We start from the raw sequence: 27,003 nt of genomic DNA on the forward strand, positions 1-27,003 counted from the left end.
CAGAGAGCCTTGGAATAAAGAATGCTACCTCAAGTGCCTTAGACTATAGAAATATAAGATCTGACAATGTTGAAGTCTTGACAAGTAATAGACTAATTTGGAGGGAAATTGTAGATAGGAAGTTAGTAACGATGTAAATTTTTCATGCAGTACTATCATATCCTGTACACCCCTTGAGGGTACATGGCAGCAATTTGATAATGATTATGATGATAAAATTAGAAATAACAGAATTACAGAGATGAGTGGAGTAGAGGATATTGTGATGTCTATAATCACTGTCATCATCAGCATGAAGACTTCCATACTGATGATATGTAGTGATTTTAATAGAGATCTATACAAAGACAGAAAAACAATCTCCTGCACTAAATTTAGATGAAATACTGAACCCCAATCATAATGGAATTATGGAAAATCCTGAAATCAGCAAAGAAATTTAAAAGTCCTGGAGAATACGATATAGTAACACAATATATAAAATCAGAAAGTTTGCAGTTTCATAAGGTCATGCTGATCATTTTTAACTACAGAAAAATTTCACATATGAACAACATAAGTCAGTGATCATCTTATATAAAAAGCATATCAGAGATGATATCATTAAGCCATAGCCAGTTAGTTTATCATTACAATTGTACAGAATTTTACATTCACCATTTTAATCACTACATATTTCATATTTATTTTTTCTTTATTGCACTGCCCTCTGCTTATTTTTTAGTTTTGGAATACATTTTTTCATTCTACATAATTCTTGTTTAATCTTCCCTTTCTCCCTTTCCAGTGATCTTTTTTATTTTCTATTATTTTTTGTATTGTTATTATACAGGATGTCCCCCCCCCACTACAAAAAAAAAAAAAAGTATAATCACTATTACAGCCTGTAACCTATTAAATTTCCATTCGTTTCAGGTGTAACTGATTTTAAAATAATGGCCGAAATGAAACTAAGCGTTGAGGAAAGGAAAGTTATCTTAAAGTGCTACTGGAAGTGCGAGAACGTAACTGAAGTACAAAGACGTTTAGAAGGGGGTTTTAAAGAGATCCACCAGTGCAACTCACCATTATTCGAATTAGGGAAAAGTGTGAAGCAGATGGAACTGTTCAAGACATCCAGAAGCAGCATTCTAAAAGACCGCAGATATCCACAAGAGAAATGAACTGCTGGACACTTACCATCAAATCTCCAAGGAAATCTATTCAGCAAGTGGCTTGTAAGACAGGAATTTCAAAACTGAGCATTAGTTGCATTCCAAATCGCACCCATTGGAAAAGTTTTATTCCAACATTAGTCCATGCCCTCAATGAAGATGATCCAGACCAGGGAGTTGAACTTTGTAAGTGGCACCTGGCAAAACGTGCAGAGGATGCACAGTTTTCAAACAAGATTGTTTGGAGTGATGATGACACAATTAAGTTAAATGGCTCAATTAATCGCCACAATTGCAGCTACTGGGCAACTGAGAATCCACATGTTATGGAACACCTGGTGAATTTACCAGGGGTTACAGTGTGGTGTGGATTGTCAAAATTAGACCATTCTTTTTTGACAACGCTTTCACTGGTGCTGTTTATTTGAACTTGCTGCAGGAATTCATCATACCATGTATTCGAGAGAAGTTTGGGGATGAGGAGGAGGAGTTTTATTTCCAGGAAGATGGCACACCTTCTCACTATCATCATGATGTGAGACCTATCTTACGAAAATCTGCCAAACAGATGGATGGGGCAAAAAGGCAGCATTGAATATCCCCTCCTCAACAGACCTCATGGCACTGAACCCTTTTTCAATTCATTGCTTGCTGAATTCAGCAAGCAATGAATTGAAAGATGATACACCCGAATACCAAATGAAATCATTCTTGATGTTTGCAGTTCCATTGGCCTACATCACATATGGGCAACCCCCGGCCTGGATCTGGCCCTCTACTTCTTTTGATCTGGCCCTAATCTATTTCAGCGAAGTTTGTCTGATTCATGGTGGGAGAAAACATGGTGTGTTCTACTAACTCACATTAAGCTGACATGATACGACTTGTGCAAAACACACTATGTTTTCTCCAACCAAGGTCTCTTTCTCACTTTGACTAGCGGCGTGTGTGAATGTGTTACAACGTGTCAGTTCGGTACTTGCATTGGTGTTGTGCTTTGTTCAGTGCCTGCATTGATGTTATGTTCTGTTCGGTGCCTGCATTGATATTGTGTTCTGTTCAGTGCATGCAGTGAAGAGGACAATTTTGTTTGACAGTTCTGAATATCGCTTATAAATTTGGGACAATGTCAGGGGTTATTGCAAAAAAAAAAAAAGAAAAGTAGATGCAGAGAATCGTCAATTTCAAGACAACTGGACGGAGGATTATTATTTTATTCTGAATAAAGGTTTGCCTGTATGTTTGCTGTGCAACGAATCCGTATCCGTCAACAAAGAATACAACTTGAAGAGACACTTTACTTCGAGACATGCGGATCACTCAAAAATTGATAGACAACGACAAAAAGATGAAATACAGATGTTGAAGAACTTGGATACCCAGCAGCAAATGTTCAACAAGCAAAGAATGCAGCACCACAGCATTGTGGTAAGCGAAAAAATCGCTAAGCATTCGAAGTCATTTGATGAAGGAGAATTTATCAAAGAATGTCTGCTGGATGTTGCAAGTGTAATATGTCTTGAAAAGAAAAAAGACTTCGAGAATATTCGTTTGTCGAGACATACTGTTGTCTGACGGATAGAAATTATGGCAGATGATATCAAAAAAAGTTTAAAAGAGAAGATTGCTAGATTGGAAGCATTTTCAATTGCTTTGGATGACAGCACCGATGCCTCCGATATAGCACAACTAGCAATATTTATTCGAGGAGTTGATGCGGATTTCAACATCACAGAAGAATTATTGGTGCTTCAGCCGTTAAAAGGAACAACTACCAGTGAAGATATATTTGAAACAGTCAACACAGTCTTCAAGAGATTTGGGCTTAAATGGAGTTCACTGTCTGGCATATGCACTGATGGAGCCCCTGCAATGGTTGGTGCACAGAAGGGATTTATTGGAATAGTTCATGAAAGAGCAATATAACTACAGATCCATCTGGAAAATTTAACAAATTTTCACTGCATTATCCACCAACAAAATCTGTGTGCAAAATCGATTAAATTCACAAATGTTATGAAAGTTGTAGTAGCCAGTATTAACTTTATTAAGTCACGTGCACTTAATCACCGCCAATTTAAGAAGTATTTGGCAGACCTATTTTCGGATTATGAAGACGTGTCTTATTATTGTGAAGTGAGGTGGTTGAGTAAAGGTAAAATGTTAAAACGATTTTATGATCTGAGACAAGACATTGCAGATTTTATGGACATAAAAGGAAACACAATTAACCAAGTAAAGATGATGAGTGGGTGTGTGATTTAGCATTCCTTGTAGATGTCACCGGATACCTAAACGAACTGAATCTTAAATTACAAAAACAAGGACAATTGGTTCATGAACTGCATGGACATGTCAAAGCTTTTTGTAATTAACTAAGATTGTTGGAAAGTCAGATAAAAGCTAAAAATTGTTATCATTTTCCTACTCTAGCAACTCATAAAAATATCCCTTATAATTGTTATGGAGATGAACTGAAGGCACTAAAAGAGCAATTTGATACAAGGTTTGCCGACTTCAAAAACAAAGACTCCACATTCGCTATATTTGCTCGGCCGATGAATGCTGATGTAAATAATGTGCCAGAAAACTCACAGATGGAACTTATTGAGCTTCAGGCAGATTTAGTGCTAAAATCACAATTTAATAACATTGCTTTGATGGATTTTTATAAATTTTATTTGGTGGAAGAAAAATATACAAATTTACGTGCCTTTTCAAGAAAAATCATTTGTCTTTTCGGCAGCACATATATGTGTGAACAGTTTTTTCAAGGATGAAATACAATAAATCAAAAATTCGGACAAGAATAATGGATGAAAACCTCGAAAATTCTATGCGATTATCCTTAAGTAATATTAACGTCAACATTGATAGTCTCGTAGTTGAAGTACAAGGCCAATCTTCACATTAAATTATGTCGTTCATTATATTATAAAATATATGTAGAGCTTTATACCAAAGCATTATATTATAAATAAATGAAATATGAAGTAGCAACTTATTTTAATTCATTTAATATTAATTTATTTTATTTAATAATTTGGTCCGGCCCTTGACTAGGAGACAGAATGATAATTTGGCCCCCGAACTAGGCCGAACTATATTATAAGCAGCGCCTGCCAGAATGGCCATCAGTTCGAATACTCATGATAACTTAAAAAGATTTTACATTTGTCTTCTTTAATTTGGATTATAAACCTTAGATGTATCTTAATAAACATTGTATTTATAATTATTCAAAGTGTGCATACATTTTTTAGGACACACCGTATCTTCTGATATCATTTTTGATTTCTTTTTTAAATTAACTTTTGCATTTCTAACAAATTACAGACTTCCCATACTACTCCTGTGTCACCTTTTCCTTAATTATTCTATTTTTTGATTATCTTTTAATAAGATATTGTTCACACAGTAAATTTTTCTCTAGATATTCTGCTTGCTGAGATCAGAACAAATATACACAGATGTCACTTTTAAATTGAATAGTTGAAGACTGTAACTAAAAGTGCAAAAAATAGTGATGGAAGAATTTAACAGTTGAATTTGTGTTATAAAATCTAGGAACTTGCAGATTGGAGACTTGAAATGGCATTGAGTCAGGTTGGAGGTGAGATCACATACACATGTGTGTATGCAAAGTGAAGCTGCAATTTTTCTGAGGAAGTTTGCTTATTATCTTCCCATGGCCTAGATGTGTGTTAATACCTAGCTTGCCTTGGCAGACATCAAGATAAGAAGAAATATAAACTGGCAGGTGTTTATCTTAATCATTATCCCTAGATGTCTGCTCTTTCTATTAAACTAAATCATGAGCAATTATCAGTGCTTAAGTATTCACATCAGTCCTCAATGCCCACACCCAACAGAAATGAAACATTTTACAAAAAGCATTTGACAATGTCTGGCAAAGGCTAATTAACTAGGCTACCATCTTATGATCTCTCTCTCTCTCTGTGTGTGTGTTCTGACTTCTGTAACTGGGTTGCCAACTTCCTCTCTAGTTACTAGTTTTTAATAGAGAAATGCATGTTGGATATACTATATGTTTTTAATAACAGCTTCATGTAAAAGAAAATTAAATATATTAGTCCTATATATTTTGTGAAATATATGAATAATAAATTATTACTCATATTTATTTGCAAAATATACAGGGATAATAAATTATATTTAGTTTTCTCTTATGTGTGAAGACATTTAAAAAACATAGTTTTCCTTGCGTTGTACAGTACACGTGATGGTGAATGAATTTTACTGTCAGGCAATGCAGGAATACAGGGCTTTGTTCTTCTTTCACCTACTCTTTTCCTAGTGAAGATCAATGACATTTTCCAGATGACAATATATTGATTCAATACAATACAAATCTTGCACTGTACAAATCACCAAAACATCTAGAATATCTACTTTATAACCCAAAAGTCTGTTCTTCAAACCATTCTTAACATTCCACCATTCAATTTTCTTGGTAGAAAGATGTACAGTCATGATACCTCTTCACCATCCAAGAAATCAGGTGATTCAATAGCTGATGAACAAGAGTAAAGTCAGTGTGCACTCTTTACACGTGATTTTACATCCAACCACCTTCCTGTATACTTCCTTCAATTCTAACAACTGATTATATAAATGTATATCCCATACAAATGTATCTGAACAGCTTTTCTCCTAACACCTTGTATGCTTTTTCCCAGATCTACAAAACTTAAATAGAGATCTTTCTTATATTCCCAAAATTTCTAACCTGTCATAATGTAAAAATATAATCGTGAAAACTATTTGGCCTGAGCCCATTCATTCTTAGCTTCTTCTCAAGTACGCTTGCATAAATCTTACTTGGCCCACTTAGAAGACAAATTCTTCTGTAATGCTCATCTTCAGTTTTATTTCCCTCTTTTACAGATGGGAACTATGCAAACTCTACTCCAATTATATGGAATTCGACCTTCTGAACAATGCAGCATAGCCACTATGAAACTTTTATACCTCTATATTTGAGTATGTCTAGTCTAGTAAATTTGTCAAGATTTGGTCTGCTATTTTTTTTTTTTTTTTTCAAATTGATGTAGATACAGTGAAGAAGGTGCAAAAGAAAATGTTAAAGAAGATATCAAGACTGTGAAATGTAGATTATGAGGAGAGAGAATGAGAATTTTTATACTGTTGACACTAGCAAATAGGAAAAAGGGGGATGATATGATTGAGCTCTACAAAAGGATGGCATGCCTTTGGAGGTTGTAAGTACAGATAGTGTGAATGAATTCAAGAGAAAGTATGACATGCGAGTGAGTGAGTGATATGGCTCTCTTGATGAGTCTCTGACTCCCTGGAGGTCTCTTATAATAATATAACCTAGTCCAGCTGCCTTTGCTACATTTCAGGCTTTTGATAGCTTTTTCTACCTCAGGTACCGATATGTACTCATGACTGCATTCTCCCTCAATATTTTCTACCCCATGTTCTGTCAATGCATATCTTCCTATGTAATTCCTACATATATCTAGAATAGCCTTAGTTTCAGTTTTCATGTCGCCTTTATCAGCTCCAATTCCTTTTCGTATCCTCCATTTCAAAGCTTTTTCAACAGCCTCCAAAACATTTTGCCACCATCCTGATATCTATCTTTTATATTACCAGTTTTCCCATTACTTTTGTATAGCTACTTTTACACATAGCTTAGCTCTTACATTTTTCTCAGTACTCTCTCAGGACCTTTGCCAACTTGCTTGCTAGAAACTTTTGATATGCTTTCTTCTTTTCCAGGACCATCTCTTTAACTTCTCACCATGGAATTTTGATTTTTCTATAATTGCAGTAAATTCATCATTTGCCTCTACAGTTGAATCAATCAATCAATCAATGCTTTCTTCAGAGTTTGCCAATGAGACACCAAGGTGTGGTTCTTGTTTTTTTCTTGAATGCTCTTTGTATTTCTTGAATGCTCTTTGTATAGTTGAGTCTACAGTTAACCAATTGACAACATATATATATATATATATATATATATGTTAAAGATACCAAGCAATTTTAAACCTGGTTTTTCTCCATTTCCCAAGTAAGCAAACAGACCAAAAGTCAAGTTTGCGCCTGCAATTGATGCAAGTCTAACTGATCCCACAGGTAGTGCAAGACCAGGGCAACTCGTGGCAAAGGTGGAACAAGCTCCGATCACTAATCTTAATATTTACCCTTAATGCCAAAACACATCTCCAAGAAGGGGATGTATTGAGGCCTCATCAGTGGGAGCTAGGCTAGAAACACCCACTGATGAGGCCTCAATAAAGGTCGAAACCGGTCTGGGTAGTGGCCCCTTGCCTTTAATACAAAACATCATACATCCCCTTCTTGGAGATGTGTTTTGGCATTAAGGGTAAATATTAAGATTAGTGATCGGAGCTTGTTCCACCTTTGCCACGAGTTTCCCTGGTCTTGCACTACCTGTGGGATCAGTTAGACTTGCATCAATTGCAGGCGCAAACTTGACTTTTGGTCTGTTTGCTTACTTGGGAAATGGAGAAAAACCAGGTTTAAAATTGCTTGGTATCTTTAACATATTTATACCCAAGGTAAAAATACTTTCTACATTTATATCTCCTCCAGAGATTTTTATTTAATAAGGTTAAAACACCTTATGGTAACTTGTTTTGGTGAAATACTTACAAGCTCTGTATTACTAAATCTTGGTATTTCTAGCCTAGCTCCCACTGATGAGGCCTCAATAAAGGTCGAAACCGGTCTGGGTAGTGGCCCCTTGCCTTTAATACAAAACATCATACATCCCCTTCTTGGAGATGTGTTTTGGCATTAAGGGTAAATATTAAGATTAGTGATCGGAACTTGTTCCACCTTTGCCACGAGTTGCCCTGGTCTTGCACTACCTGTGGGATCAGTTAGACTTGCATCAATTGCAGGCGCAAACTTGACTTTTGTTCTGTTTGCTTACTTGGGAAATGGAGAAAAACCAGGTTTAAAATTGCTTGGTATCTTTAACATATTTATACCCAAGGTAAAAATACTTTCTACATATATATATCTTTCTGTTCACGATATATTCATTTTTATCCTGCTAAAACTCATTATCAGTTTCTATTTACAATAATACTATCAATAAGTCTTTTCTTTTTGCTTTTGTCTTCTTTCCATTTGTTTTTATCATGTTTATGTTGCAACATGATGTTTGCAATGACATCTGTCTTTAACAAAAATCTAGCAGGCAGTTACCATTAATATTAGCTTTATCCCTTTCTCTAAATTTTCCCAAAACTTTTCTATATGTCTAGGATTCATTTCCTACTCACTGTTTCGATCTCCAACAAGGACCAGCTTTTTTTTTTTTTAGCTGTCTTCTGTAATGACTCAAACATTCCTCCACTTCTTCCTTAGGAGAATCTTCTGTGAGACCACATGCACAAGTAGGGTTCACTGTCCAATTTCCCATTTCGAAATTTGCCCACATAAATCTACTTGAAATTGCCTGCCACCAAGAAGTTTAGTTTCATTTTTGGTGGGGAATGTTACGGCTGCTCCTTCCTTTTTCTGATTATTACTGTTACTTGAATTCAACATTCTATATTTATTATTTGGCAGGATCTCAACTGTTTTAGTCTTCTTTGTTTCAGTAACAATAATTATGTCCACAGTGTACTTCTCTATTTCATCTGACACCACTTCTTTTCCATTGATATTTCTTATGTTGATAGTGCCTGTCTTCAATCAATGAATATTGTTCTCACTTTTAAGATTATCCTTTTAAAAGTTCTCTAAAAATTCTTGATTCAGTTCTTAATCATTAGGTTGGTTAATGATCACTGCTCATCAATTCTCTACATTCACACAAATGTTCAATCGCTACTAATATGCATTTTCTTCAAATATATTCATGGCCACTGTCCATCAGAAATGAAAATCAATAATCCTCCCACTCTTATCTATATCTAACATGCAGTGTTCTTCAAAACAGCCTTACTTATTTTATATTTCTTAAACAATATAATTTTAAGGTCTTCAATACTAATAGCTTTCTTCTTTCCCTCTGACCTTCTGCCTATCCATGGTACTCAAGGTTGAAGAGTTGTGTTTGTGTGTGGAAAAAAAAAAGTAAAAAAAATAAATAAATAAACTGAATACACTCATATCTTGTTTATGTGATTTTAGAAACTGAATTTATATTGGCATACATATTGAAATAGTCAAAATGAATATTTTGACTATTGCAATATGTATGTTTTGTAATTAAAATATGGATTAATATAAAATAAAAATGAGATCAAAAATAGAATAGAATGTTCTAAAACTTAAACAAAATGTTTATTGACAGGTTTCTTTCCCAAAATAAAAAAAACTTAAGAAAGAATTTTGATAACATAACTATTTCTGTTATCAAAATTTAAAAAATAATTATTATTACATAATAATCTTAATGATGTAATTCAGAATTAAGAGTCGTTTTAATGGTATTATTAAAGCAATAATTCGAAACACTATCATACAAATGATTCATACCTATATTCCAGAAGAATTCTTTCATCTTCTTCATCTTCTAATTCATTTAATTCATCCAATGTCATATCTTCCAATTGCTTCTGACTGCCTGAAATGTTTTCAATTTCTTTATCAAAAGAATTAACACTCCTGACAGAATAACTGTGTGCGTGTGCACGCTTCACAAAGAAATTAAACTAACCATGCTAAGAAAGAGCAGAAGCTAAAAGCATTGCATTTTTGCAGCCCTAAGATTTCCCAATTATTTAAAAAAAAAAAAAAAAGGCTGCATATTACTGAAATAATATGAATTATAACATTAATGGATTAATAATTTCCTTATAATCTATGGCATATATTATTTGAATAATTATGCTTCCAAAGTTTTCATTACAATAACAACCAGAAAGCTGATCCTATTATTACTACTCTACCAAGAGCAGGACTCAATGAAAGAGAGCTCACTGAGGCATTCATACTTAAATACCTATTTTTTTTAAAACACATACAGGTTATGTGGCATTGGATTCACAAATAGGAGCACATTCTACACTCACAACCAGTCAGAAAAAGAAAAAGACCTCATATGCTTCTGAACAACATCCAGAGCAGCTTCCAACAATGACTCTAAGTTCTACTTTCATCATCCATAAGATGAAACTTGTATTTATACTTCAGGATTCACTTTACTAACTTGTATGTTTCTATCATATCTCTACTCCACCATCTATTTCTCAAACTTTGATGACCATATTCCCTCAATCTGTCCTCATATTCACAATTATTATATTAGGCCAGTTACCATCTTTATTACTTACATCTGAAGTTTTTTCAAATGTCTCCCCATCTTCGTGGAACCCAGGTGACTATATATCATCATCATCAAATTCCTGATATGTACCCTCAGAGATGTGCAGGATAATTATGATAGTACTACACGAAAAAGTTACACAATTATTAACTTGCAATCAACAATTTTCCTCCAATCTGTTATCTGTCAAGATTTCAACATTATCAGATCTTATATTTCTGTCTTTTAAGGCCCTTTTTACTGTATCAATCCGTCTTCATCTTGGTCTTTTTCCTGCCAACCTGGCAAAGAACACTTGTTTTGCTAATCTTTCCTCTCTCTCATTCTGTTTAAGTGACCATACCACCTGAGATTAGTTCTGCTAACACATTCCTGGATGTGGAAAGAACTTAACAATGTCAAGTTCTTTCTTAATATCTTCGTTTTTAATGTAACACTGCCATTGATGCTATCTGTTCACTACACTAATCTTTCTCAGAACTCTCATTCCACTTTCATTAAGTGTTTTATTTCTAACCCACCTGTAGGAACCATAATTAAAAATTGGTTTCCTTTCCTTTAGTTTCAACACTTTCTTGTATACAGCTATTTAGTGTTTTGACTAATTTCTTTCTTATTCCATTAAATTTATTCAGCTGACTTCCTATCATACCAGGTTTACTAATTTTGTTGTCTATTTCCATATTTAAATTATCATCCTCACTAAAAATTGTACCTAAATAGTAGCTGAAATTTTTTGTTTGTTCTATATGTTCTCCATTCAGGATACAGTTGATGTTTTCAATGTTACTGACTATTTTCATTGTCTTTGTCTTTTTATTGCTGATTTTCTTACCAAATGTATTACAACAATTATTCAATTTAGTCAGGAAATCTTGACTAAATTGAATTTGGATTTATTCAGAAGTATAACATCATCTGCATAAAGTAAATAGCTAAGATTAACATCCCCAATTTTGATATCAGATTGAATACCACTTTCCTTCATAATGCAATTCATATAGATAATGAATAACAGTGGAGAATAATGTGAGCACCTAATTTTACATCAAACTATCTTCCTGTACTACCTTCAATTCTAACTTCTGACAGAACAGAGACTGCACTGCTTGATATAATCTCTCATTTACACCACATAACTATAGCGTTTTGAAGAGCTTTCCTCTTGGTGACTGGTCATAGACCTTTTTCAGATCAACAAAATTTCAATACAAATCTATGTTATATTCTCAAGATTTCTGAACTATTTATCTTAAAGTGAAGATCTGATCCTGACAACCTCTGTTGGGCATGAATCCAGCTTGTTCTTCATCAAGCTTCCCTTCCACAATTTTTCTGAGCTGCTTTTCAAGTATACTTGCATAAATCTTACCAGGAACACTCAGTAAGGAAATACCTCTATAATTCTCACATTCAGTTTTATTTACCTTTGGTACTATGAAAGCTTTGCTTCAATCATCTGGAATTTGACCGACTAACCAGATCTCCTAAATTATGCAATGCAGCCACTATAAAACTTTTATATCTCCATATTTGAGCATTTCTACACAAAATTCATCTGCTCCAGCTGCCTCTCCACATTTCAGGTTTTTGATGACTTCTTCTACTTCATGTATGTATGTATGTATGTATATATATATATATATATATATATTTTTTTTTTTTTTTTTTCAAAATTCATTTTTACTCGGTTGGAATATTATAAAAAAAGGTTTAATGACTATTACCGAGAGAAAAGATGACAAGATATATTTAAAAAAAGATACTACCAGTTTATTAGTTTCGTTACATGAACATCCTCAGGTATCACAATCAAAGAAGTATATAAAAAAATTACAGAGACTTGAAATTGTGCTAACAGAACAAGTATAAAAAACAGTAGCGTGTTTGAAAAAAATGCAAGTATGAGTTCCAAACTAACGAATACTACGCGCTGTCACGAGTGCGCCAGTACTGAACAGAAGCAACGTGTGTGTCACAGAGATTGTAACTCAGGCTGTTGTTGATATGAGAGGAATCTAGAGAAATTTCCCTAGATTCAACGATCTTCCTTTCGAGTTCATCGTAGCACACATGGATGTTAGCAGTTTGAGTCCAGTTTACAATGTGCTGGCGGCCTTCGTCTGAGTTAGCTGAAAAGAGGACGTGGCTAGAGAGAGCGCTAGCTCTAGTCCTGTTATAGGAGATATCTCTAAAAACATAAACAGAAACATCTTCCTACTCGGTTTCCAGGAGTATACAAGATTTTGTGTGATTGCGGAAAGCCATACTATGGACAGACTGCTAAATCAATCCTTCTACGTTTGGATGAACACCATAGAGATATCTCCTATAACAGGACTAGAGCTAGCGCTCTCTCTAGCCACGTTCTCTTTTCAGCTAACTCAGACGAAGGCCGCCAGCACATTGTAAACTGGACTCAAATTGCTAACATCCATGTGTGCTACGATGAACTCGAAAGAAAGATTGTTGAATCTAGGGAAATTTCTCTAGATTCCTCTCATATCAACAACAGCCTGAGTTACAATCTCTCTGACGCACACGTTGCTTCTGTTCAGTACTGGTGCACTCGCGATAGCGTGTAGTATTCGTTAGTTTGGAACTCATACTTGCATTTTTTTCAAACACGCTACTGTTTTTTATACTTGTTCTGTTAGCACAATTTTAAGTCTCTGTAATTTTTTTATATACTTCTTTGATTGTGATACCCGAGGATGTTCATGTAACGAAACTAGTAAACTAGTAGTATCTTTTTTTAAATATATCTTGTCATCTTTTCTCTCGGTAATAGTCATTAAACCTTTTTATATATATATATACATATATATATATATTCCTGACTGCATTCCTGTTGGGTGTTTCTACCACCATGCTGACAATGCTCGTTTCATTCAGCAATTTTACAAAGTAATTACTCCAGACATTTAGAGTATTCTTTATCGGATTCCTTTTATAGTATTCTTTCCTCCATTTCTAAGTTATTTCAATAGCTGCCAGAGTATTTTGCCACCTTCCTAATATTTATTTGATTCTTACCAGTATTCCCATGAACTTTTTTTTTAGCTAGTTTTAGAGACAGTGCTTCACTTTCTTACATTTTTCTCTAAGAGCACACGCTGACTTAGTTGCCAGGATCTTTTGATCCTGGTTTTCTTCTTTTCCTTGAATGCCTCTTCAACTTCCTGTATACACCAAAATTCCTGATTTTTCTATCCTTACAGATAAACTCTGCACATGCCTCTCTAACCAAATCAATCAACATTTTCTTAAGGGTTATCCACTGAATCTCCAAGGTTTAGTTCTTGTTTTCAAACGCTTTCATTTTTTCTTGAATGATATTTGTGTATTTCAGTCTACAGTTCACCTCTGAAAGCTGCTCAACTTTGTTTTAAAACCTTCTTACACACTCTTCTTTTCAATATGATCACTTCCTATTTCAAATTCTCTGTATACTCTTGTGTCCTGAAACAGTTGGGAAAACATCACTATCAACTATAACATAGTCAATGAGGCTTTTCTTATTTCTTAGATCTTCTCTCCATGTGAATTTGTGCACATTTTATGTTGGAACATGGTGTTAGTAATAACTAATCCATGTCCTGAACATAAATCTAACAGGCATTTACCATTATTATTAGTTTTGCACTTTTCTCCAAATTTTCCCAAAACATTTCTATATGCCTGGTAATAATTTCCTACTCTGCTGTTTAGATCTTTAACAAGGACCAACCTTTCCTTTTTCACTGTGCCAGCTGCCTTCCCTTAATACCTTAAAAAATTCCTCTATTTGTTTCTTGGTAGAACCTTCTGCGGGACCATAAGAACAAATAAGTCTCATTGTCCTGTTCCCCATTGTGATATTTGCCCACATCACTACTTGATAATGCCTGTCATTTAAGATTATCCTCATATATAGTGTTAAATACTACAGCTACTCCCCTCTTTTCCAAGATTGTAATTGCCTGAATATAATGTTTTGTATTTTTCACTTAGAAAGATCTCATCTGTTTTTGTCTTCTTTGTTTCAATTGCATCTATTATGTTGATCTGGTACTTATTCAATTCTTATTTTAGTTCCATTTCTTTTCCATCGATGCTTCTTAAGTTGATAGTACCAATCCTGAACTCTACTGATGTTGAACTGGAATGTGTTCCAGGATTTATTCCAGTAGCTGACTTTGCACTGTTCACCCTGGTTCCTTGACAAAAACAATGAGGTTTTTTTTAACCAGGAAATTCACCAGCTGGCATAAAATTGTCATGTGGTTTGAGCCAATAAGAATACAATTTGGTGAGTTAAATCACAAATTTCCATCTCATCCAGGTAGATATTTAACAGGATGCACCACAAGAAGGTGAGGATTGGACATTAGGTCCATTTAGCTAGAGAAACTCCACTATATGCACAGATTAGAAGGCAGTTAAAGTGACATTATTAAGTGCACTGTTATGAAAATGCTTAAACTTATATTTTTTAGACAGTAAATTATAACTACCAGTAACAATTAACCATAATAAAAAGAATAATAAATATAACCATATTTTTTTTTCCTACCTTCAATTTTCTCATGTACAGTGGAATCAACCAGCTTTATAATATCATCTTCACTTACTTCTTTTGTTCTTTCCTCCTTAGGTGGGAGAATTCCTTTTTCTCTAAGGACATCATTCCATTCAGTATCTGCATTTGGATCCTAATAATAAAAGCAAAGTATCAATAAATGTAAACAAATTTAAAAGGTTCTAAAATTTGTATTAGAAAGAAACAAATTACAGTTAACTCTGTCTATATAAATAGCATGGATCAGCATGCTTTTTCTGAGAAGGGCCAATAGTAAATATTATTATTATTACGGGCAACTCCAGGGAGTCATTAGACTCATCGAGGGAGGCCCCAAATCATATTCATCACAACTATTCGACATTCATACAGTATCTATCATACCTCGCCTTAAACTCATTCAATGTCACAGCATACCACAGACTCTGGGAGCGCATTCCACTCATTCACCACTCTAAAAGTAAAGACCCCAGCTCTAACACCTTTACTAACCACACTTTTGCCCAGTTTCCATGGATGTCCCCTAGTCCTCCCACAACCAGCCCTGTTCTCAAAAATATCTTCTGAATTAATTTTATAGAAACCCTTCAGTAATTTGAATGTCTCAATCATATCTCCCCCTCCTCCGCCTATCAACCAATTTTTGCAACCCACAAATCCTCAACCTGTTCTCATAAGGTTCATTCCACAGACCTGCTATCATCTTGGTCACTCGCCTCTGGATCCTCTCCACCTCCTCCCCATCAAGAAGAAACCTAGGTGACCAAATATGGGCACAGTACTCGAGATGGAGTCTTATCAAGGCTCCATACAGAGGAACAATAACCTGCTTGTCTCTGCTTGTCAACGTATTCTTCAGTTTCAACCAAGTGATTTGATGAGCTGATTTGGCTACTTTTGCAATGTGCCCCCTAAACTTCAACTCCTTATCCACCAACACTCCTAAATCTCGTGCCTCATCAATTTCCTGGAGTACAGTTCCACCAATGTAGTAAACTGCTGCTAATCTTTTCACCCCAAAATGTATAACCTTACACTTTGCCACATTAAATTGACATCCATTCTACTTAGCCCAGACCTCCAATCTATCCAAATCATCTTGCAAAATTTTAACGTCATCTGCATTCACTATTGCCCTACCCAACTTTGCATCATCCGCAAACAAATGAACTGTTCCTCTCAGATCCTTTCCTATATCATTAATGAACAAATTAAACAGCAGTGGTTCAAGAACAGATCCTTGTGGCAAACCACTAGTCACAGGCCGTCTTGTGGACTCTACTCCCGAATAAACCACTCTCTGATATCTCTCCGTCAACCACCCTCCTATCCATCTCACCAACCCTATACCCATCCCCATATGCTGCAATTTACTGATTAGAATTCCATGTGATATTCTGTCAAAGGCCTTAGCAAGGTCAGTAGAATCACTGTAAACCCATTACCCTTATCCAGTTCAGCCGTCACTGTGTTATAATATGTGAGCAAGTTACTGAGGTATGACCTAAACTTCACAAAACCATACTGTCCCCGATACAGTATCCCATTTTCTTCTATCCAATCTTGTATTTTCCTCTTGACTATTTTCTCCAAGACCTTGATAATGATTCCTGTTATGTTGATTGGCCGGTAATTTTCAACAGCAGCCTTGGAACCACCTTTATGCAGCGGAACTATTTTCCCCTCTTTCCAACCCCTTGGGACTGACCCCGACCCGAGGCTCAAATTACACAAAATGGTCAAGGGCACTGACAATTCTTTAGCCACTTCACGTATGACACAAGCTGGTATACCATCCAATCCCACAGATGTATTGACATTGAGGTTCTGTAATAGACTGGTTACCTCTACTTCATTCATCACAATTCCAGTATAAACTGTTGGTTCTTCCATTCCTGCAATGTCACCACCTGTATGATATACTCTTGCAAAGTGCTCGCTCAGTAATTCCACTATATCGACTGATTCAGTTACCTCCCTACCCTCAGCATTTTTTAAGATCATTCTACCATGAACATTTTTCCTTTTACTTGCAACATATTGAAAAAACTGTTTGGGATTCTCTTTAGCCTGCATGGCCAATTTTCTTTTGTAATCCGCTTTTGCTTTTCTTACCACCCTTGTTACCATCCTGGCCTGAGCTTTATACTGTTCGTGCACTTGCTGGTCACCTTTCTCCTTAAATTCCCTCCACAAGTTTCTTTTTTTGCAGCTCAAGCTTAATAGTGTTATTCATCCATTTAACCCATAATTGATTTATTATTCGGACTCTTGGTATACAGTCAACCATTGCTTCCTGCAAACACTTCTTAACTACCTCCCATGCACTATCAACATCCAGCCCTTGCAGTTTTACATGCCATGGCACTGAGCCAACCACACACCTAACCTTGTCATACTTACCAGCCTGGTAATTCCACATGTACCCTGTCTTAATTGTAAATTCCACTCCTTTAGCCACCTCCCAAGTCATGACCTTATGGTCACTCTCACCAATTGGTGGCAACATGGTCATGTTCGTTACAGCCACATTCTCAGTTGCAATTACTAGGTCAAGCACTCTCTGCCCTCTGGTATTTTCCACTACATGCTGCCACAGATAGTTGTCCCTTAATAACCACATAAAATCCAATTCCTTCCTCCCATGTGCCCTCTCCTCTTTCCAGTCAATGTTACCATAATTGAAATCACCCATAATAATTACCCTCCTTCCACTCATTTCTTCTATTTGCCTATGCATACTATCCCCACCATCTATTCCATCACCTGGTCTATAGCAGCACCCAATTGTATATTTTGTTCTGCTGGATTCTATCTCACACCAAACAGCCTCAAATGTGCTCTTTTCTCTATCCTGCAGTTCAACTTCTATACTCCTTGGCTGCAACTCATCAGCTATCATCAATAACACTCCTCCCCCCTTTTTATTCACCCTGTCACTCCTGAACACGCTATATCCGTCGCATTCAATCCCACTAGCTTTATCATCTTCTGTCAGCCATGTTTCACTAATACCAACAACCTGTGGCCTGGAAGTGCCAACCAAGGCCAAAAACTCTTCCTTCTTGTTCCTAATACTCCTGGCATTAGTGTACATGAATTGCAGAAGCCCATTTGCCCCATCCCTACTTTGATGACTTATACTAACTATCCCATTCTGATTTGTTGTCCTTCGTACTCGCTTGGGCATAATATACTCATTCATACACTCAACTGCCTCCCTAAAGTCTGCATATCTACTCCCCCCCCTCTTAATAAATCTAGTTTCCCTGAGTCTGTACATCAACTTCTACATTCTGACTATCGTTAACGATATCACTCTCGCCACCTGAAACGCACTTGAGATCCTCATTCTCCTTACACTTTTTGCACATATCAACTCCACTATCGCCCTCTAACCAGACTCTCACTGCTCTTCGCAAAGCATACATCTCACAGACAGCACATTGCACAAATTCGTTTACATCAAAACTCTTAAACAAACATGGCGACCTGGCCGCCATTTTTTTCTTTATCGGTGCCATATGTACGCTATCTTATCTTAAAATAACAGAACACACACAAAAATTGCACAGACACACCAAGAAACAAAAAGCAAACAATACTATTTAAAATTCTAGTAAAATTGCCAATGTTAACACAAAATACTACTAATCTTTTCAGGAGCTCTCGACAGCCAATGATCAAATCAGTGTGACACCAAGCGACCTCTATCCAGTAAATATCAGTGGTGTCATGTGCCCATTTAGGTTTGGTGTGCTGTCATGTGGCTTCTGCAATGCGCGCTCCAAAATTCACGTCAATTTGACAGTATAATTGAATTTTTATTGATGTACGAAAGTTTTAAAAGCACACAGCACTCATCTTAATTGGACAAATGCAATTAATTGTAGGATAACTATGAATACTTTAATTTATCAATTAATATAATTTTAAATACGGAAAGCATAAAGGTCAAAAGAACAATAGCTGTGCTTCACGTTTATGTGAGAAGCAAAGGATTTAAGCTTCATGGTGAGATTATATTATCATTGGAAAATACTAGAGTGAAACATGGTTAATATGAATTTTGATAAGATTTATATGCAGAGAAATCAGGGAGAAAAAAAGTAATCACTTGGGAAATTATTATCTTTCTGGATTACAGAAAGGCTGAAATAGCTCGTTTTATTTATTTATACACAAGTTCCAACCTTTCAACTATAATCATACAATCCTCGAAAGCTCTGGCAGAAAACAGGACATTCAATAGATCATGTTTACATGTTTCCCATTATAAATATGAGCAAAAAAAAAGTTATAAATTCCACGTTCTCCCCAGGATCTTTTTGAATGGGCAAACCGCCCAGCTAATTAATGTTGTGAATTGACATGGCTAAATAATGAGCAAGAATAGAAAAATAATTTAAGACTTTTTAAAATTAATAATGATGAGAAATCGAACCGGAGAGTCTCGATACTCATGACACCAGCTCAATTTCTTGCATTGCAAGCCAATCTCGAGAGCTTTGGATATTCACTTTGAGGCACACAATCCGTACACAGAAGACGACAAAAATCGAGATCTCAAATACAACAGTCTTGGTTGCAAAGAAGATCTTTTACGAAAGAGACATAATTTTGATGTTTGAAGGAAATAAATTGTGAAAATTGAACGAATTTGAATCGATGGCAAAAATCGATGTTAAAAATCTATATTTTTTTTTCTTAATAATGGTTTTTGTCCGAAGATTGCGAGTCAAGTATTGAATATTTTATTTCGTAAAAGAAAATAGGCCTGCGCATCAAATATAGTTGTGATCTCAGAGAATTCTCGAAACTCTCGAGGACTATGACGTCAGTTTTGAGTGAAACCAATTCCCATTCCTAGTAATTAATATTTATAAATAGTAAAATTGCAATATAATGCGCGTTATCTGTCTTAGGTATTACTGTCAGTGCACAATTCAGTGATTTGTTCTGATTAATTTAATAACAATGATATTTTGTATTTATTAAATTACCCCATAATGAGTAAAAAGTCAAGTCAGAAAACCACACTCTTAAGTTATTTTAAGAAAGATGAAACCGATAAGCATAGTAGTGAAGACACCAAACCAACAACAGAATTGTCGATTTCTGCAGAGTCTCTTTCAAATGTAAAACGTGCATCTAAACACTGCTTATATGTATGGGGACAACATGGTTTTGTGAAGGGTAGATCATGCCTCAGTAACTTGCTCACGTTTTATAACACAGTGACAGCTGAACTGGATAGGGGTAATGGGTTTACAGTGATACTACTGGACCTTGCCAAGGCCTTTGACAGGATACCACATGGAACCCTAATCAGTAAACTGGAGCAGATGGGGATAGATATAGGGTTGGTAAGATGGATAGGAGGGTGGTTGAAGGAGAGATACCAGAGAGTGGTTTATTCAGGAGTGGAGTCAAAAAGACGTCTTGTGACTAGTGGAGTGCCGCAGGGCTCTGTTCTTGGACCACTGCTTTTCAATTTGTTCATCAATGATATTAGAAAGGATTTGAGAGGAAGTGTTCACTTGTTTGCTGATGATGCAAAGTTGGGTAGAGCAATTGTGAGTGCACAGGATGTCAAAATTTTACAGGATGATTTGGATAGTTTGGAGGACTGGGCTAGGAAAAATGGATGTCAGTTTAATGTGGCAAAGTGTAAGGTTATGCACTTTGGGGTGAAAAGAATCGCAGCAGTATATCGCATAGGTGGAACCGTACTCCAGGAGATTGAAGAGGCCAGGGATTTGGGAGTGCTGGTGGATAGGGAGTTGAAGTTTAGGGGGCACATTGCAAAAGTAACTAAAAAAGCTCACCAAATCACTTGGCTTATGAAAAATACTTTAACATGCAGAGAGAAGCAAGTTGTTGTTCCTTGTATCGAGCCTTGATAAGACCCCATCTGGACTTCTGTGCCCAGCTATGGGCACCAGGGTTTCTTCGTGATGGGGAGGAAGTGGAGAGGGTCCAGAGACGAGTGACCAAGATGATAGCAGGTCTGTGGAATGAACCTTATGAGAATAGGTTGAGGATTTGTGCGTTGCAGAAATTGGACGATAGGCGAAGGAGGGGTGATATGATTGAGACATTCAAATTACTGAAGGGTTTTTATAAGATTGATCCAGAAGATATTTTTGAAAATATGACTGGTGGTGGGAGGACTAGGGGCCATGCATGGAAGCTGGGCAAGAGCGTGGTTGACAAGGGTGTTAGAGGTAGGTTTTTACTTGGAGAGTGGTGAATGAGTGGAATAAGCTTCCAGAGTTTGTTGTGGGTGCTACGACCGTGAATGAGTTCAAGGCAAGATATGATAGATACTGTGTAAATGTTGAATAGTTGTTCCAGACATGATGTTAGGGCCTCCCTCGATGAGTCTGTCGACTCCTTGGAGTTTCCCGGAACAATAATAATAATAATAATAATAATAATAATAATTATTGGGTATTAACAGTAAAAACCACCAACTGGCTTTTGTTAGTGCCTAAGCAGCTGCTGAAGTGCCTTATTTAGTCATGTTTAATGATATCTTAAGGCAATTGTTTTTCTTCTTCCAAAATTCCTCAGTCAGGATGGCTGATTTAACCCAAATCCAAAATATACTAAACAGTCTGCAGATTAAAGTTAAAATGGCTAGTGACACTAGATGGCTGTCTCATGATTCTGCAATACAGTCTCTAAGAGAATGTATGGTGAGTGTTATAGCTGCATTGGAAAGAGAGGCCACCGAACGAAATGATATCACAGCTGAAGGTTTAAGTAAATTATCAGAACATACAATTTCGTAGCTTCACTAATGATGCTTTCAGATGAGTTACCGCATTTATCTAACTTGTCTAGATCATGGCAAAGGCAAGATAACTTAAATGACAGTTAAGTCATCTTGCCTTTGCCATGATCTAGACAATCTAGACATGACCTTGACTTAACTGAAATAGAGCCAGTCTTAGAAGCCAGAAAACTATCCATCATGGATTGAAAGATACTCCTGGCAGTCATTTTCAAAATCTTCATCATCTTTCAGGTGAATGGTCAGACCTTCACATTGATATTCAGATTCTAATGTTATTACGTTTAAGACTACAATATATGATAAATACATAGGCACAGTTATTAAACACCTAGAAGCAAGATTTCCAGATATGCCAATCATTTCCTGCTTTTCAAGACTTTCAATGCAGGAAGTCATGATCAACGTGAGGCTTTTGAGATTCTTTTTGATTATTATTCTAGAAATGGAAGTCCTGCAGTTTTAAACTATGAAAGTACTAAACTAGAATGGGCAGATGCATCAAAAACAATTAATGGATAGTTATAGAAAAATCTAGATCCAAGACAAATACTGCTGAAATTAGCAACAACATCAGAGCTCAAAGAGTCTTTTCCAAATTTAGCAAAACTAGCTGCTGTTGGACTGGCCATACCTGTGAGCACAACAATGTGAAAGGGGGTTTCTCTGCATTAAAAAGGATAAAAACCTGCATGAGGAATCGCATCAGTCAGAACACTCTAAATAATCTAATGCCAATTTCACTGGGGGACTAGATCCAACAGATTTTAATTACAAAAATGCTGCTGACAACCGGGCTTCTAAGAAGAAGAGAAGAATTAATGTATAGAATTTTAAGTTGTGAGCATTACAAGGTTTTTCATTACTTAATGAGAAAATAAGAAAAATTAGTCTTGTTATAATTACTATATAAAATATTATCCTTGTTTGAAGTAATTTCTAATAAAATTACTATTTTAATTTGTTATGAAAAAGGGTCTTTCTTAATTCATTCAAAATTTTTGTATGCCTGGCTAATGCTTCATTCCACCTGGCTGGTAAAAATTTCTGGGGAGAACACTGTAAATTATTTATAGAAAATTACATCATATTGGTATCCTAAACATGTCAGTTCGCACTTCACACTGCACAAAAGAGATGAAACTCAGAAAAGAAAAACAGCAACTCATGAAAAATTACACCATTTAACTGAATTGACTGACAAAATAACCAATTAAAGCCAGTGATTTTTGGGAGCTATTGTCTCAGCACACATCCTGCCTTACCTTCTGGGTGGTTTAAAACATTGAAATGCTAGGAATTTTATTCGCTGTGCCATCTACATGTTTATTTAAAAGGCTTATAGGTGTACGTGCTTATGACTGCACACCTAAGCTATGAACGCAAATGCAATGCATTGTTTACATGTCGAAAAGTGTCCTATTTGTGAAGCATTAGCATACGAGGAATTTAGCAAGGGATCAGTGATGTTGTTATTATGTGAGTGTGCACCACACACACACCTAGCACATCTGGAATATATGCCATGGTAAATACCTTATGTTTTGCAAGACAAGAAGCAAAATCAATGACATCATGTACTTATGATATGCAAGATAATAAAACATTTTTCAAACAAAATATAAAATATTTAATAGAATGATTATGTACAAACAGATGTTTGGGATGGCAAGTATGGATTTTTTTTTTTTATGAGACATAATTACACTTAAATGGGGTTCAAGTTAGTTTTGAGAATCATCAAAATCATTTACAAATGCTCATCAGACAACTTTAATCTGTAATAACAAGATTTTATTTTTCAATACTTAGAAAATATATTTTACATGCAATCAAATTTGAATATAAACAAATGTATACCAATATTCATGGATTCATGATGCATGAGAAACATGTGATATTCAAACAAGCAAGTTAGCACTGTGAGTGCAAGTGGCATCATTCGTAGTGTGCAACAACAAGAATACAACATGGAATCACTGCAACTACACTTCGCATGAAAGCAGCCAGAGACAAGAGACAACAAATGGATATGGCTTTGTCACACATTAACACTCCTCTATTTATTATGAAATAGCGATTTAACGATTTTGTCACAAAATTAAGAGCCATCCTTATTTCACAAGCCATATGGCCTGTGAAATAAGGCATCACGCTGGATTAGGTCTGCCAGCTGCAGTGTGCCAACCCGTCATCTACAGTATACATCATATTATTATTTTATAATAAAAGGGTAAAACATTATTATAAAATGATATTCTATTCTCTAAATGCAAGTATTCTACTCTATTGAGCCTCCATAGCTTAGCTCAGTAAGTATAGACGAAGCCCTTTAGTTGGAAAGACCTGGGTTCAATTCCCATCCATAATGTGAAGCACCTTTATCTGGTCTCTTTAGACTAAAGGTGAGTTAGCCGGTCTCATACAGAGATTTTTCACAAAAAAAACTCTGATATTTCATCCCTCAGAACAGGCAAACTGGCAAAATAAGTGAACACACACGAATTACAGCCATGAATACCTACAACAATGTGGAAGAGATAGGGTCCTCACTGCATTATCATTATGCTCGTAGTCAACCATGAGTCACATCATAGTAGTCAACCTTCTGGACAGAAACGACATATGATGATGATTCTACTCTATGAAAGTCGAATGTAAGCAATTATATATATATATATATATATATATATATATATATATGGAAAACAATGTGAGTGAAGTTAACTAATTTGAGGAAATTAAGAAAAAGGATACATATCATGTTTGAGAATAAAACTTAAGAGGGTTGTCTTAAAATTTCTCGGCCAAACAATGAAAAACCGAATTTATAATTTCAAAATTATTTTTATTTTTCAACATAATCTCCCTTAAGACTAATACATTTATTCCAGCGATGCTCCAGTGTCATTATCCCATCCCTGTAGTGGTTCTCAGTAAGATCTGCAAAATACCCCTCTACAGCTGCAATCACCTCTTAATTCGAAGAAAAACGCTGACCAGCGAGGAAGAGTTTTAGTTTTGGGAAGAGACAGAAGTCAGAGGGAGCCAAATCTGGGGAAAAGGGCAGATGTTCCAACAATTCATAGTGCAGATCCCTTAATTTTCCCATTGCCAAAACACCTTTGTGGGCAGGTGCACTGTCCTGATGAAAGATGATTTTTTCTTCTGCAAACCGTTCAAGATAATTTATAAACAAAATGCCTTTCACATCCCAAAACACCGATGCCATAACCTTTCCTGCTGATGGAACCGACTTTGTCTTCTTTGATGCTGAACAACCAGCTTCTGTCCACTGTTTTGACTACTGTTTGGATTCTGGTGTGTAATGGTGAATGCAAGTCTCATCTATAGTAATAAATCAACACACAAAATCAGTTTTATTCTTGTTAAAACACTTCAAACACTGTTCAGAGATTTTCATGCGAGTGTGTTTTTGATCTGCTGTGAGCAAGCGTGACACCCATCTTGCGCAAAGCTTTTTCATATGCAATTCTTCATGCAAAATATATCCTACACATTCTTTTGAAATGCCTATAGTCAGCAATTTCATGCACTTTGACTCGCCAGTCATCCAATACATATCATGCACTTGATCAATGATTTCTGGTGTTGTTATAATTTTTGAATGTCCTTCACGTGGATCATCTTCAAGGCTTTTAAACACATTTATACATTTAAACTTGGCAGCCCATTTCTTAATTTTTGAAAATGAAGGAGAAGAATGCCCATAAACTTTTATGAACTTCGAATGAATTTCTTTTGCCGCTAAACCTTCTTTTACCAAGAATTTTATAACCGCACATACTCAATTTTATCCATTTCAAGGGATACAGGCTAAACTTTTGCTTCAGACAGCTGTATAAAACAAACTACTTGCAATTTCACATGGATGCTTATGACATATGTACCAACTTAGGAAAAAAAAACACCTTGCCAATAGTGCTGCCATCTATGGTCGAGGCCGAGAATTTTTCAGACCACCCTGATACCACAGAGAGCAGCATAAAATACTGATGAATCAAAAATAAAGCTGGATTATTTAGGTGAAAAAAATTTCATTCATTTTTTGTCTATATTGTATATAGCTTTGCACACAAAAAAAGTGCAAGTCAAGCATACACTGATACAAGGTTCAACAATGCAGATAAAGAGTCTTAATAGAGCTGCAAAGGCTAGTTATAACTGAAGTCCTAATGATGTGTAATTTAAAAAACAGCCCACATGGATAAGAAGTACAAAGTAGCACTACTTCCCACAATGGGAGATAGACATACCCATCAGATCTATTCAGATTAGAACAATGTAACAATGCTTTCTTTTACAGCTTTCTTTATATGTTATTTTTTAGTATCGGTGGACAAGGAACTAAAGTTCAAGGGACACATCATGGAAGTTGTAAGGTCACCCATAAAATTGGTACTATTATTATTACTAACATCCAGCCTCCATGGAGTCAGGACTCATCATGGGAGGTACACACTATTACACACAATGCTCATTCAACCATGCCTTAAAATGATTCAATGTGTCTACATTCACAAGACACTCAGGCAACATTCCACTCACCAACCACTCTTCAAGCAAAGAACGTTCTCCGCACTCTTCTGCTCTCATCTTCTTTATACAGTTTTCAGTGATGGCCTCTTATTCTACTCCCCCCCTCTCATTCTATGAAAAATCTCTTCTATGTCAACTGATAGCAATCCCTAACTAGTTTATGATTCTCGTCATGACGGGAGGAATCTTTATTTGGACTTTTTCAATTGAAGGTGAGTTAGCTGATCTCATACGGGAGTATCAGGGTTTTTTCCTCCCGGAAACTCAGGTTTTTCATCCCACCCTTCAGAACACATGCATTTTACAGACAAAAAAAAAACTAGTTGTGATGGTGGTGGGCAGCAGATGGCGTTGATGTAGATGATTGGTAGTAGAGTTTCGGAAACGAAGAGTTGTACAGTAGGTATCCTTCCTCGATGAGTCTTTGGACTCCTTGGAGGTGTCACAAATAATAATATCCTCCCCCCGCCCTCTTCCTCTTATTCATGAGACTTTGCAATTTACAATTTCTTAATCTGTCCTTGTACTCCAAATTCCAAAGACCATTGACAACCTTTGTGAATCTTCTCTGGACCCTTTCCAACATATCCTTGTCACCAAGAAAGCCCGGCAACCAGATCTGTGCACAATA

At 35.9% G+C, this 27,003-nt stretch overlaps 1 protein-coding gene across 3 annotated transcripts in view; it reads right to left on the bottom strand.

Annotated features, from left to right (window-relative positions):
• The window catches only part of viaf (viral IAP-associated factor), a 155,488-nt gene that overhangs the window by 78,548 nt on the left and 49,937 nt on the right, over positions 1-27,003 (bottom strand). For all 3 annotated transcript variants that reach the window (XM_090412100.1, XM_090412098.1, XM_090412099.1), the window contains exons 3-4: positions 15,008-15,146; positions 9,663-9,750 (exon numbers count right to left, since the gene is read on the bottom strand). In XM_090412100.1, the coding sequence (XP_090268226.1) occupies positions 9,663-9,750; positions 15,008-15,146 (227 nt within the window). The remainder of the gene's footprint in view (positions 1-9,662; positions 9,751-15,007; positions 15,147-27,003) is intronic.

This window comes from Typopeltis vanoorti, chromosome 22, assembly GCF_054136105.1.
Source record: "Typopeltis vanoorti isolate ZY-2024b chromosome 22, IOZ_Tvanoo_1.0, whole genome shotgun sequence".
Classification (NCBI taxonomy): domain Eukaryota; kingdom Metazoa; phylum Arthropoda; class Arachnida; order Uropygi; family Thelyphonidae; genus Typopeltis; species Typopeltis vanoorti.